The sequence below is a fragment of the Macaca nemestrina genome, chromosome 5 (genome assembly GCF_043159975.1).
Source record: "Macaca nemestrina isolate mMacNem1 chromosome 5, mMacNem.hap1, whole genome shotgun sequence".
Lineage (NCBI taxonomy): Eukaryota > Metazoa > Chordata > Mammalia > Primates > Cercopithecidae > Macaca > Macaca nemestrina.
Genome location: NC_092129.1, coordinates 130,331,436 through 130,345,796, shown reverse-complemented (window position 1 = coordinate 130,345,796; position 14,361 = coordinate 130,331,436). Strand labels below are relative to the sequence as shown.

Genomic DNA, 14,361 nt, shown 5'->3' with positions numbered 1-14,361 from the left:
AAAATTACCTGGGCATGGTGGCAGGTGCCTGTAGTCCCAGATACTTGGGAGGCTGAGGCAGGAGAATTGCTTGAACCCAGGAGACAGAGGCTGCAGTGAGCGGAGACTGTGCCACTTCACTCCAGCCTGGGCAACAGAGCAAGACTCCATCTCAAAAAAAGAAAAAAAAGGCATCAGTCATGAGGTACAGAAAAGGCTATGTTTCCATCAGCTACATAATTCCTTTAACTAGAATGGTAGTGTCAAAAGAATGATGTCTAACTGACTCTCAAAGGCATTTATCCAATGGGTGATTTTTATTAAATTCAATTAAACAAGAGGTAAATAACTTCTATGGGAACCATTTCACGTGCTAAGTATTATGGAGGACAAAATGTAACTCCCATTCCTAGAATCCTATCTTTCAGTCATTTCTAGTATCATTAAGAAGACAAGGCATATAAAATACATAAAGCTGTTAAGTAATAACATGAGTAGACCAGATTATCTGATTATGTAATTAGTTAAATCATGCAGACAGAGGTCAGAAGGAGAAAGGTGTGGGCCTGAAAAACTAAAGAAGTCTTTGTCAAAGTGCTGGGATTGGACCCAGATTTAGAATAGCAGAGAACAAAGGGCACACTGGAAAGAAGAACAAGAACAAAGGTTGGGAATTAGGAACAAGTATGGCATGTTTGGGGGCGTCCAAGAGATGGTGGCTAGGCAGAGTTTGTGTTAGACAGTAATAGGAAATTGTGGGAGTAACTTTCAAAAGTCCTCTCAACCAGGGCCTCCTGTTAAGTAGCTAAGATGAATCAAAATTATATATTTATAATGGATGGAGTTAAAATATCAGAAATTCTGGAAGTTATTTCTTTGTCAAAGACAATTGCAGATTACCAATAGGTGGCAGGTAATGTCAAAATGGGACATTTTTTGGCTTACCAAAAGCTTTCTACTCAGCTCTTGAACTCAAGGAACCAGGTTCTGAAAGTCTAAATATGTCAGTTATCCTTCAGAGTGGCTTTCATAGTTTGATCTTGCCCTTGCCTGTTAGGTGACTCTTGAACACCCCTTGGACCTTTAGTGTTCCAGAAAGTTGAATGTTTTTCCTCACTTTCTGTGCGTCTTTATTGGCTCACTCAGTCATTCAAATAATATTAATCGAACATCCATATAGATGAAGGAAACACCATGCTAGGCAATGGAGATCTGAAACTACTATAAGCCCCATATCTCAAAGACTTTACAATCTGATGAGATCAACATACAGATCAATGAAATAGAACACATTGTCCAGAAATAGATGCACACATATGAGGTCATTTGATTTTTGACAAAGGTAAAAAAGCAAGTAGGTGGAGAAATGATTGTCTTTTTAACAAAATGTGCTAGAACAATTCAATAGCCATATGCAAAAGTAAATAAATGAATAAACTTCAACCCTTACCTCACCATACATAAAAGTTAACCCCAAATGGATCATAGACCTGGGCGACAGAATGAGACCCTGTCTCAGAACAGGGGGAAAAAAAAGCAAATGTAATCAAAACAAAAATTGACAATTGGGACCTAATTAAACTAAAGAGCTTCTGCATAGCAAAAGAAGCTATCAACAGAGGAAACAGACAGCCTACGGAATGGGAAAAATACTTGAAACAGTGCATTTGACAAATGTCTAATATCCAGAATCTATAAGGAACTTAAATCAACAAGAAAAAAAAATAATAACCCCATTGAAAAGTAGGCAAAGGACATGAACAGACACTTCTCAAAAGAAAACATACAAATGGACAGCAAACATTTTTAAAATGCCCAACATCATTAATCATCATGGGATGCAATCATACCAGTCAGAATGGCTATTATTAATAAGTCAAAAAATAACAGATGTTGGCAGGGTTGCAGAGAAAAGGGAATGCTTATACATTGTTGATGGGAATGTAAACTAGTTCCGCCCCTGAGGAAAGCAGTTTGGAGATTTCTCCAAAAATAGAACTACACCAATCCCATTATTAGGTATATACCCAAAAGAAAATAAATTGTTCTATCCAAAAGATATTTGCACTATGGCCGGGCGTGGTGGCTCAAGCCTGTAATCCCAGCACGTTGGGAGGCTGAGACGGGCGGATCATGAGGTCAGGAGATCGAGACCATCCTGGCTAACATGGTGAAACCCCGTCTCTACTAAAAAAAAAATACAAAAAACTAGCCGGGCGAGGTAGCGGGCACCTGTAGTCCCAGCTACTCGGGAGGCTGAGGCAGGAGAATGGCATAAACCCGGGAGGTGGAGCTTGCAGTGAGCTGAGATCCAGCCACTGCACTCCAGCCTGGGCAACAGAGTGAGACTCCGTCTCAAAAAAAAAAAAAAAAAAAAAAAGATATTTGCACTCATGTTTATTGCAAGCACTATTCACAATAGCAAAGACATGGAATCAACGCAGGTGCCCATCACTGGTGGATTGGATAAAGAAAATGTGTTAATGGTACATATACACCATGGAATACTACATGGCCATAAAAAATAAAATCATGTTCTTTGCAGCAATGTAGATGCAGGTAGAGGCCATTATACTAAGTGAATTAACACAGAAACAGAACATTGGGTACACATGGACACAAAGATAGGAGCAATAGACACGGGGGACTCCAAAAGGAAGAAGTAAGGGAGAGGGGCAAGGGTTGAAGAACTACCTATCAGGTACTCTGTTCACTATTTGGGTGACAAGATCAATAGAAGCTCAAACTTCAGCATCATACAATATACCTGTGTAACCAACCTGCACATGTACCCCCTGAGTCTAAAATTTAAAAATAAATAAATAAATAACAAAAGTTTTGCTTTCCAAAAGACACTGTTAGGAAAGTGAAAGGAGAAGCTAAAGATTGGGGAAAATATTTGTAAAACATATTTTACAAGGTACTTGTCATAGGATATATAAAGTGGCTCTTAAAACTTAGTAAAACAACCCAAATAAAAAAATAGGTAAAGGATTAGAATAGATACCTCACCAAAAGCATGCAGGTATGACAAGTTAGCACACAAAAAGACGTTTAGCATAGTTACTTATTAGAGAAATGAAAATTAAAACCATGTAAGATACTACTGTATACCTACTAGAAGGTCCAAAATTAAAAAGACTGACCATACCAAGTATTGACTACGATGTAAAGCAGCTGAAAATTTCATACACTGCTAGTGGAAGATAAACTGAAATAACCACTTTGAAAAATAGTTTGTTTTTTCAAATTGCACATATATCTACCACACAAACCAGCCATTCTTTTCTTGGGTATTTGCCAAGAGAAAGGAAAACATATGTCCACACAGAAACTTATGTGAATGTTTATGACAGCTTTTTTTGTAATAGCCAAAAGTTGGAAAGAATGCAAATGTCTATCAACAATTAGTGAATAAACAATTATTGTATATCAGTACTTTGGAATACTACTGAAAACAATTATTGATGTATGAAACAACATGAATGAATCTCAAAGTAACTATGCTAAGAGAAAGAATTCAGACAAAAATACATGCCTTATAATTCCATTGTTGTAAAAGTATTGAAAACACAATATAAATAAGCAAAATAGATCAATGATTGCATGAGGATGGTGAGGAGAGTTAGATTATAAAAGGGCATGAGGAGATTTTTGTATGTGATAGGTATGTTTATTATTTTGATTGTAATGATGGTTTCATGGGTAAATACATATGTCAAGCAACATCAAAATTGTATACTCTAAAAATGTGCAGCTTATTGTAGTCAATTACACCTCAGTAAAGTAGTAAAAATATAAATTCATATCTAGATATGTCATAGTCAAATGTAAGAACACTAGATTCAAAAAGATCATGAAAGCAGCTCCAAAGAAAAAGGGAACCCATACAGGATGGCAGTTAGAATGACAACTGACTTCCATAGCAACAGTGATTACCAAAAGACAGTGAAATAATATCTTCAGAATGCTGAGAAAAAATGGAATTTAATGCCTAGAGAAACTGTCTTTCAGGAAGAAGGTGAAATACATTTCCAGGCAAACAGATGTTACTAACAACAGACCCTTACTGGGAAAATTTTAGAGTATACTTCAAATGGAAAGAAAATGATTGCAGAAGTAAGGTCTAAGATACAAGAAGTCATAAATAAAGAAAATAGCAAAGTGTGGATAAATCTAAATAATTATTAACTATACAAATTAAAAGAACAATATTGAATTTGTGAGAGTTAAAAATATCAAACTAGAACCAAAATGTATTACAGTAATAGCATAGGAAAGGGTGATAGGATTAAATATATAACAAGTTTTGAAAAATGTTGTTTTTTTAACTTTTATTTGAAGTTCAGGGATACATGTGCAGGTTTGTTTTATAGGTGAGCTTGTGTCGTGGGGGTTTGTTGTACAGATTATTTTGTCTCCCAGGTGTTAAGCCTAGTACCCATCAATTATTTTTCCTGATCTTCTCCCTCCTCCCACCCTTCACCCTCCAATAGACCCCAGTGTATATTGTTCCCTCCCTTGTGTCCATGTGCTCTCATCATTTAGCTTTCACTTATGAGTGAGAACATGTGGTACTTGATTTTCTGTTCCTGCATTAGTTTGCTAAAGATAATGGCCTTCAGCTGCATCCATGTTCCTGCACAGGACATGATCTCATTCTTTTTTATGGCTGCATAGCATTCCATGGTGTATATATACCACATTGTCTTTATCCAATCTGTCACTGATGGGCATTTAGGTTGATTCTATGTCTTTGCTATGTGAATAGTGCTGCAGTGAACATACACTTGCATTTCTTTATGATAGAATGATTTATCTTCCTTTGGGGATATACCCAGTAATGCGATTGCTGGGTCGAATGGGTAGTTCTGTTTTTAGGTCTTTGAGGAATCACCACACTGCTTTCCATGGTGGTTGAACTCATTTACACTCCCACCAACAATATATAAAAGCGTTTTTAAAAACATACTTAAGGTATAGGCACGTATCTTTAAAAAGATAGACAAATAAGTATCTAAAGAAACTGATGAAGTATAAAAACTGATGAAGCTATATTAGTATAATACAAATAGACATTTGGGCAAAAAGCTTTGATTGACATGAAGAGGATCATTACCTATTGCAAGAATATTTTATTTACTAGGAAAATATAATGATTCTAAACTTAAATGCAGTTAATAACATGGATTCAAAATATAGGAAAAATTCATAGCACCATTATTCAATGAGACTGGAAAAATACACCACAATAGTTTGAGCCATTAAAACATTTCTTTCAATAGTTATTAGATCAAAAAGACAAACCAATAAACATATATAAGACTTGAATAACATAATTATTATTCATTTAATAAATATGTATATACTTACCCAACACCTAGAAGATTATCATTCTTTTCAAACACAAATATCTGTAAAAATCAGTCTTAAGAATTTTTAAGGCTAGCTATTGTATACCATACTTTCTGATTTCAACAAAATTAAGTTAGAAGTCAGTTTTGGAAATATAACGTGAAAAAAACCATGTATTTGGAAATTGAAAAGCATATTTTCAAATAACCCATGAGTTAAAAAAAATATTGTCAGAAAATACCTAGAACTGAATGGTAGCAAAGACTCTTAAAACTCTAAAAAAAGAGGTACTTGGAGGAAAATATATAGCTTTAAATGCTTACTAAGAAAGAAGAAAGATGGCAATAAGGCATATTTCTTAAAAAGTTAGAAATCTAAAGAATTTAAAAAATAAAATATTAAGAAATTAAAAGGAAGGATATCATAAAATAAGAGTCTGAAAATAATGAAATTGAAAACAAAGGTAACAGAGAAGATTTGTCAAGTCAAAAGTCGTTTCCTTGAAAGGACTAATAAAATGACAAACTATAGACAAGATTTATGAAGGGATAAACAAAAGAAGACACATATACACAATATTAAAAATAAAAGAAGAGGCCAGGCACAGTGGCTCACACCTGTAATCCCAGCACTTTGGGAGGCCAAGGCAGGCGGATCACTTGAGGTCAGGAGTTGAGACCAGCCTGGCTAATATGGTGAAACTCCATTTCTACTAAAAATGCAAAAATTAGCCCAGCATGGTGGCACGCACCTGTAGTCCTAGCTACTTGGGAGGCTGAGGCAGGAGAATCGTTTGAACCTGGAAGGCAGAGGTTACAGTGAGCCAAGATTGCGCCACTGCACTCCAGGCTGGGCAACAGAGCAAGACTCTGTCTCAAAAAAAAAAAAAAAAAAGCATTCTTTAAAATGCCATAGCTATTAAACATAAAAGAATAATACAACTTTATGCCAATAAATTTAAAAACCTAGGTAAAATGAGCAGTTTTTTGTTTGTTTTTGTTTTTGAGACAGAGGCTCGATCTGTCGGACAGGCTGGAGTGCAGTGGCGTGATCTCGGCTTACTGCAAGCTCCGCCTCCTGGGTTCATGCCATTCTCCTGCCTCAGCCTCCCGAGTAGCTGGAACTACAGGCGCCCGCCACCACACCCAGCTAATTTATTTTTTTCTTTTGTATTTTTAGTAGAGACGGTGTTTCACTGTGTTATCCAGGATGGTTTTGATCTCTTGACCTCGTGATCCGCCCACCTCAGCCTCCCAAAGTGCTGGGATTACAGGCATGAGCCACCGCGCCCAGCCAAAATGAGCAGTTTTTAAAAAGTATAACTTGTTTATGAAGAAATAGAAAACCAAATATCTTCAACATTAAAGAAATAGATTTAGTTTACACATTTCCCACAAAAAAAGCCAGCAGATCCAGATAATTTTACAGAAGATTTTTGACAAATATTTAAAGAACAGATAATTCTAAGCTTAACACAAATGCTTTTAGAGAGAAGGAGAACTTCTTAATTCTTTCATTTAAAAAGGCCAGTGAAACCAAAGTCACCATGAGAAAGAAAAACTATAGTCATTCTCACTTAAGAAGATATATGCAAAAATCCTAAACAACATATCAGGAAACCAGATCCAGCATTATATGAAAAAATAATTTGTTGAGCAAACAAAGGCAGATGACTGGACAGCACACACACATATACCAGATCTGCTGGAATATTGTATACTAAGGGAAGTTCATATAGTCAGAAGCTGTGTCACCCATTGCCCATCACTTCCTGGGGAAGCTCAAAGGGAGGTAGTAGGGTTGGGAGCAGACATAGGGAGAAGGATCCCTTGGACTGTAGAGCTTTTATTAATAAGATGCATTATTAGGGAAATAGCAGGCCCTCCTTTGCCATGATCAAGGGCTGGAGTTCAAATTTTATGCCTGTTATAGCAGAAAGTTAGCCTTATTCCTGTTTTTCAATCTTAGTAATTACCAGTTAGGAGAACATCAGCGTACTTTTCATCCCCGTTGTGATCAGGGTTCTGTGCCAAAGCTTTGTGGTTACAACTATAGGACGTGGCACTCTACTAGAACTGATTGACTCTTAAGATTTCCTTGGATGCCAAGCTGCAGGTAATCAATCTTTTTTTTTTTTTTTTTGGAGACGGAGTGTCACTCTGTCACCAGACTGGAGGACAATCTTGGCTCACTGCAACCTCCGCCTCCCGGGTTCAAGCGATTCTCCTGCCTCAGCCTCCCAAGTAGCTGGGACTACAGGTGCCCGCCACCATGCCCGGCTAATTTTTTATATCTTTAGTAGAGACGGGGTTTCACCATGTTGGCCAGGATGGTCTCAATCTCTTGACCTCGTGATCCACCCACCTTGGCCTCCCAAAGTGCTGGGATTACAGGCGTGAGCCACCGCGCTCGGCCCAGGGAATCAATATTAAACAAGTTAATTTCTTAGTTCTCATGAAACAGTAAGACAAGACTGGAATTATTTCACAAATGCAAGATTGATTCTACATTTGGAAATTATTTATTACCACATGAATGGATTATTGTCATCATCTCATTGACTGTCCCTGCCTCCTATCTCCAGGACTAGCTTACAGTGTCCTAATAGCAGTGATTACAACTGAAATGAAACCATTATTTATATAATTTTTTAGTATCTGTCTCCCTAAACAAAGTATTTTCTCCATGAAGTCAGGAATTGTATCTACAGTGTTAATTATTGTAATCCCAGTATTTAGCAGTGCACCTAGTACATGATGGTCACCAGTAATTGTTGGATGAATGGATAAATGGGTGGGAAGTTGAGGTAAATGACTTCGATCTTTCCTAGACCTAAGACTTTATCTTTATAGAAGGACATTTGTTCTTTCCTCCTGTAGTGATTTCTTCTAAGCATTAATTTGCTAAAATTAGTGACTTGTAGTGATAGTTTGAGCTGAATATGGGAGAGAGACTTTACAAAAACTTTATTATGTATGTGTCCTATCAACAGATGGAAATACACAGCCATGTGTTCTAGTGGGCATGTAGGGGAGACCCTGACTCTTGACCAGGGCAAAAGACTGCACTCCCTCAGGTTCTCAAATCTTTCTTGACCCACTCATTCCTTCTTCTTTTCTCTCTAACACCATCTTATATTAGAGAACTTCCCTCAGTGTGTGCTGGAAATCTCTGACCAAGAAGTGTTGGAATGGTATACTGCTAAAGACTTCATTGTTGGGAAGTCACTCACTGTCCTTGGAAGAACTTTCTTCATTTATGATTGTGATCCATTTACTCGACGGTATTACAAAGAGAAGTTTGGAATCACTGATTTACCACGTATTGATGTGAACAAGCAGGAACCACCTCCGGTAAAACAGGTAATCAGATAGTACTTCTTAGGGTGGTGAGAAAAACTAATTTTTTGAGGTAGAAATTTAAGAAAAAGAAAAAAGACTTCTATGCAAATATTCGATAAATAATGGACAAAGTATATGTAATACAGTAGTTTACAAAAGAAGAAATACAAATGGCAAAAAAATTATGAAAAGATCCTTAATGTAACTGATATTCAATGAAATAGAATGAAAATAATGATGTTTTTGGATCTGTTCAATATTAAAAGATTCACGATATTCAGTGTTTACCCTATATGAAGAAATGGGAATTTTCATATACTATTTGTGGGAAAGCCAGTCAGAGTAAACTTTCTGAAGGGCAATTTGTTGTCTATTTTATTTTTATAAATAAATAACATATATATTTTCTGGCCGGGCACAGTGGCTCACGACTGTAATCCAGCACTTTGGGAGGCCAGGGCAGGCGGATTACTTGAAGTCAGGAGTTAGAGACCAGCCTAGCTAACATGGTGAAACCTTGTCTCTACTAAAAATACAAAAATTAGCCAGGTGTGGTGGTACGCACCTGTAATCCCAGCTACTGGGGAGGCTGAGGCATGAGGATTGCTTGAACCTGGGAGATGGAGGTTACAGTGAGCTGAGATCACGTCATTGCACTCCAGCCTGGGCAACAGAATGAGTGAGAGTCTGTCTCAAAAAATACATAGCTATATCTGTTTCGATATATATATTATAAATCATTATAGTTTATAATATATATGTATTGGATATATATGATGATAGGACACATACATAATATGGTTTATATTATGATATATAGATATAGATGTGTCTCATATCTTTTACCTAGAAATATACTTTGGGAACTCTAAAAACATGTGGAAGAATGTGTATTGTAGCATTATTTATTAAAAAAAGTGTGAGGAGTTGACAAAATAAATGATATCCATTCATGAAATGGATGTATGAAAATACATCTATTCATACAATTAAAAGATAATTAAAATACACCCATTCATAAATTAAAAGACTACTGTGTGTGTAAAATATCACTGGGCCCTTTCTCCTCAAAAGAAAGGCATGAATAAAATGATGAAATGATTGAGTGCTTCCAGCCAGGGCCCTGCCTTCCCCTCCAACAGCTGCTTCTCTTGCTTGCACTTGGCCTCCAGTCGTACTGAGTTCTGTGGTTCTGCCAGTACAGCATCTTGTTTTACTCCCAGGAACTTTTGCTTATGCTCTTCCTCCTTGAACCACTTTTCTGTTGTTCTTACATGCAGCTCTTTTTATCCTCCAATACCCAATGTAGGCTTCCTCTCCAAGAAGTCTTTTCTAAAGCTCCAGGTAGGGCTAAAAGCCTTTCGTCTCTATTCCTGGGGTATTCTCTGCCTCCTTCCACTAGCACTTCTCTATTATATTAAATTATCTGCTAGTGAATCTTTTGTACTAGATTGTAACTCCCTTGAGGTCGGAGACTATGTCCTACTCATCTTTCTCTCCTAGTACCTAATACAGTGCCTAAAAAATAGGAGGTATATGTTTCTTGAACTGGACTGAAGAAAATTGGCTATGAAGGTGTTCTGCAAAAAAGAAGTGGTGTCTTAGGCAAAACTTTTAGAAACAATGTTTTATAGAAACGATTACAAAGAAGGATTTGGATTTTGGTATGCTGTGAGTTCCCAGAGGCAATACAATTTCTGGAAGGAAGTGTGGGTGATAATACCTCTTGCTGTCAGTTTTTTCTCTGGTAGATTTCTTTATCAATGATGTGTTAATTGATTAAGAATGATGATAAACCCTCTCTTTGTGTATATGGATTGTGAAAAGAAAAATAATTATGATAAACCCTCTGCCCCCAAGTTTTTTGGCAGCAGTTGATGCAGTATACAGGGGAAAATAGCATGGGATCAGATTTAGATTTTGATCAAGGGAACTATTTTACCTCTTCAGTTTATAGATAAGGATGGTTGTCTAACCAGGAGGTAGAGTAGTGAGAGATTGCAACATAGTGATGCCCTTTGCTTAGTGAAAGGACTTCGACCTTTTTTTTTTTTTTTTTTTTTTTTTTAAAAGACTGGGTCTTGCTTTATCTCCCAGGCAGGAGTGAGTGGTGCAATCTTGGCTCACTGCAACCTCCACCTCCCAGGTTCAAGCTATTCTCATGCCTTAGCCTCCCCAGTAGCTGGGACTACAGGTCGTGCTACCACACCCAGCTAATTGTTGTATTTTTAGTAGAGACAGGGTTTCACCATGTTGGCCAGGCTGGTCTGGAACTCCCTACTTCAGGTGATCCACCCGCCTTGGCCTCCCAAAGTGCCAGGATTACAGGCATGCGTCACTGCACTGGCCTGATCTATTTTTGAGCCAATGAAAGCTTTTGAGTCTTAGAATACCTCTGTTCCCCACCTTTATTACTATCATCTTTTTTTTTCTCCTAACCTATCTTGAAGTAAAGAAAAGAGAGGGAAGCCCTGTATAAAGAGCAGAGGGAACTGAAGATCTACTGTAGATTTTAGTTGGTTATTTTGCTGTATCCCAGCCCCTATGTGTAATAAAACTAATTTTATATAATAAAACATCTATACATTTGGCACATTAATTACAGTATTTGGTCAGTTTCTTTCCCGTACTTTCTCTATAATAAATAGCTCTATAGTAAACAAATTCCATCTGTCCATGAAATTTGTTGGAGATAAATAGAATGCCAGTTACTAATCAGCAAACACTTTTTAGTCATTACACCTCAGTCGTTTTAACCCTAAATAACATAAATGGAAACCAGGCATAGGAATTTGTAGCAGAGTCCAGAGGGATAAAGCTAGAGCCAAGCCAGTGGAGGGATAGAAGTAGGTATGAAATGGATATATTCAATTCGAGAGGCATGGCACTTGTAAGTCAAGCTTCTCTGCTAGATCAGGAATTAGTAAACATAAATGCAATAGCCAGATGTGTTTTCTCTCAGGCTGGCTCCATCTGGAGGCATACTGGTAGGGAAAAGAAAGAAACCAGAATTAGGAAAGCTAATCTGCTGTGGAGACGGCCCCTGAAAGCAGTATCTGAAGGTTGTGGTACTCTTGGGTTCTATGTATACTACTAGCTCAGTTGAAGATGTCCAGACAGAAACTGTGGTAAGTGGATCATATGAGCGGGAGTATCTAGGAGTGATGATATCCATAGTCAGATGAGTGTTCATCTAGTTTACAACAGGACCCACCCAAGCAGTAGCTTGAAGTATGAGAAGCAAGATGCCAGGATACCATGCATACGGACTGATATTTAGGGAAGGTCTTTATTCCAGGCAGGGAAAGTGAGGTATATTCAGGAAAAACAGGTAGTCTGTTAAAATACAATAGAAATTTGAGAAGAAGGCCCAGAGGCTTTATAGCTACCTTCTTATTGCAAAATCCTCAACCCTCAGTGACCTCCCTACTGGCACCCGCAGCCAGGATGCTCTCATTGTGTGTTGTTGGTATAAGTGCAAAGCAAGTTCAGATACCACCACTTTGCAGTTTGTGCCTAGCCTCCAGAGAAAACTCAACTGCTTAGCACGTAGGCCATCAGCTCAGGGTTCCTCTGCCCATAGTAACCTGTAAATTCACTGAGTAGTGGTTTTGCAATTGAAGCAAATTAGGTCATTTTCCATCTGCTAAATCTACTAGTCATATTCTAGCCATGACTACCACATTAACTACAGTCCCAACAAGTGATTTTGGGGTCAGTGTTCCAAGTAGTACGCCGTGGACAAATTTAATAGTCCTTTGTTGTTGAAGAAATACTCTGTTATGGATGGTACTAGGGACTATATGGACTTACTTATTAAAGTGCCTGAAAATAATATATAAAAAGATTTTGTGGAGGTATATACAAGAGAAAATGTGTGCTACAAGCTGAATTTCCTGAGAAAGAATAGCAAAGAGGAGTCAGGAATAAATAACCCTGCTGATGTTTGCCTATCATTAGATGAGGAGGAGGAAGACTTAGTCTTTGACCTAAAGTTCTTAGGGAAATAAATCTTAGCATCCTACAGTGATGCTTCAGGCTCTTCATGGAGCCTAAATGAAACATACAAGCTCAACCTATATCTTCACGCAAACTCATTAAATAACCTTTGTATCTGAAAAATAATTTCCTAAATTGAACTTTTTCATGAAGAAAGGGGGTCCTGTGTGGAAAAGGGATCTGAGTTCTCAGAAAACTATAGCTGTCATCCTGTTCTGTGAGGCAGAAATTAAGAAATAAAAAGATTAGAAATATGGATGTAAGTAGGAGAAAAAGTAGCTTGAATCAAGTTCTTACCACCGTTCCCCTATCACACATACACTCACTCACTCTCTCTCTCTCTCACCCTCTCCCCCTCCCTCCCTCCCTTACTTCCTCCCTTCCCCCCATCCCTCTCTCTCTCTCTTACTTTGGGTGAACTGAGGAAACAGTTTCCAGGTCTGCTAGGGTGAGGTCCACATCCTAGAGCAAAGAAGTCATAGACAGAACCATGCTAGGATGACTACAGGGTCATTTGCATTGGGACTGGGGTGGGACTAGGTCCTGCTTTTGTAGTAAGGGGTCAGTTTACATCAGCAATAGTTTCTCTCTAGCCCTGAGAGTTACTTTAGAGCATCATCACTTACTTCTGTGATCACTGAACATGATGCAAAATCCACAAAGAGGAAGGGGATAAGTTGTTTTTTCTGACTGTATTTGTTTATATAGAAAATATATTTGAATAAGTATTTTCTAGAGTTTTTTTCATTAAACTTATAGTTACCTTTAATGTAATTTTAACACAAGTAGCATTTGCCTTACGTCTTGCTTCCTATATATCTCCAGGAGTTGCCTCCTTATAATGGTTTTGGGCTAGTGGAAGATTCTGCTCAGAATTGCTTTGCTCTCATTCCAAAAGCTCCAAAAAAAGATGTTATTAAAATGCTGGTGAATGATAACAAGGTGCTTCGTTATTTGGCTGCACTGGTGAGGCTAATTTTTATATACTAAAGATTCTCTTCTATCTCAGTACTGTGTATGATTGTTTATTTTGTCTGTAAGCTATAGATTAACAGCTGTCAGAGTTATGTGTTGACTCAACCAACCATTGTATCTAGTACCCAGCCTTCAGGGAGGTTGGATAGTATTAAGTATGGTGCCCCTGAGCTAAGACCTAGATCAAGTCCTATCTCTCCCAATAATCTTTCTTAGATCATTAATCTCTCACTCTTAACACCTCAAATGTTAACAGACCTTTTGCCTCTTTTATTAAGTAACTATGAAATTGCTTAATATTCAAACCATGTGTGTATCTGTGTGGCTTTTTAGTATACTGTGATTTCCTTGAGGTTAGGGACCATGTCTTAGTAAGTTCTGCATTTACCTGTGATATCTTGCCTGATATCTTGAGAGGTTATGTGACTAATAGTTAAGAGCATGCAGTTGGAAATAGACATACACTCAAGTTCTGCATATCTCATTAATTAGCTGAATTGTATGAGATAAATTATTGATAGAAATTCAAAGTATAAAGTCTTTAAAATGGAAAAAAAATGTAGACTAGGAACCTAACCATTTTATTAGAAATATGGACATAAATAGCAGAAGTTGAAATAAGTTATATCTGGGAATAGGAATTAGGAGCTGGGGGTAGGAGGTGTCAGGTGACTTTTCAAACTACATACATGTATTTGAAAAGATAAAAACT

At 37.4% G+C, this 14,361-nt stretch overlaps 1 protein-coding gene across 4 annotated transcripts in view; it reads left to right on the top strand.

The window, feature by feature from the left end:
* The window catches only part of LOC105490863 (EF-hand domain containing 1), a 72,903-nt gene that overhangs the window by 36,916 nt on the left and 21,626 nt on the right, over window positions 1-14,361 (top strand). For 3 of the 4 annotated variants that reach the window (XM_011756834.2, XM_071096946.1, XM_011756836.3), the window contains 2 exons: window positions 8,476-8,696; window positions 13,500-13,640. In XM_011756834.2, coding sequence (XP_011755136.2) covers window positions 8,476-8,696; window positions 13,500-13,640 — 362 coding nt within the window. The remainder of the gene's footprint in view (window positions 1-8,475; window positions 8,697-13,499; window positions 13,641-14,361) is intronic. The other variant, XM_011756835.3, reaches the window with a different exon arrangement.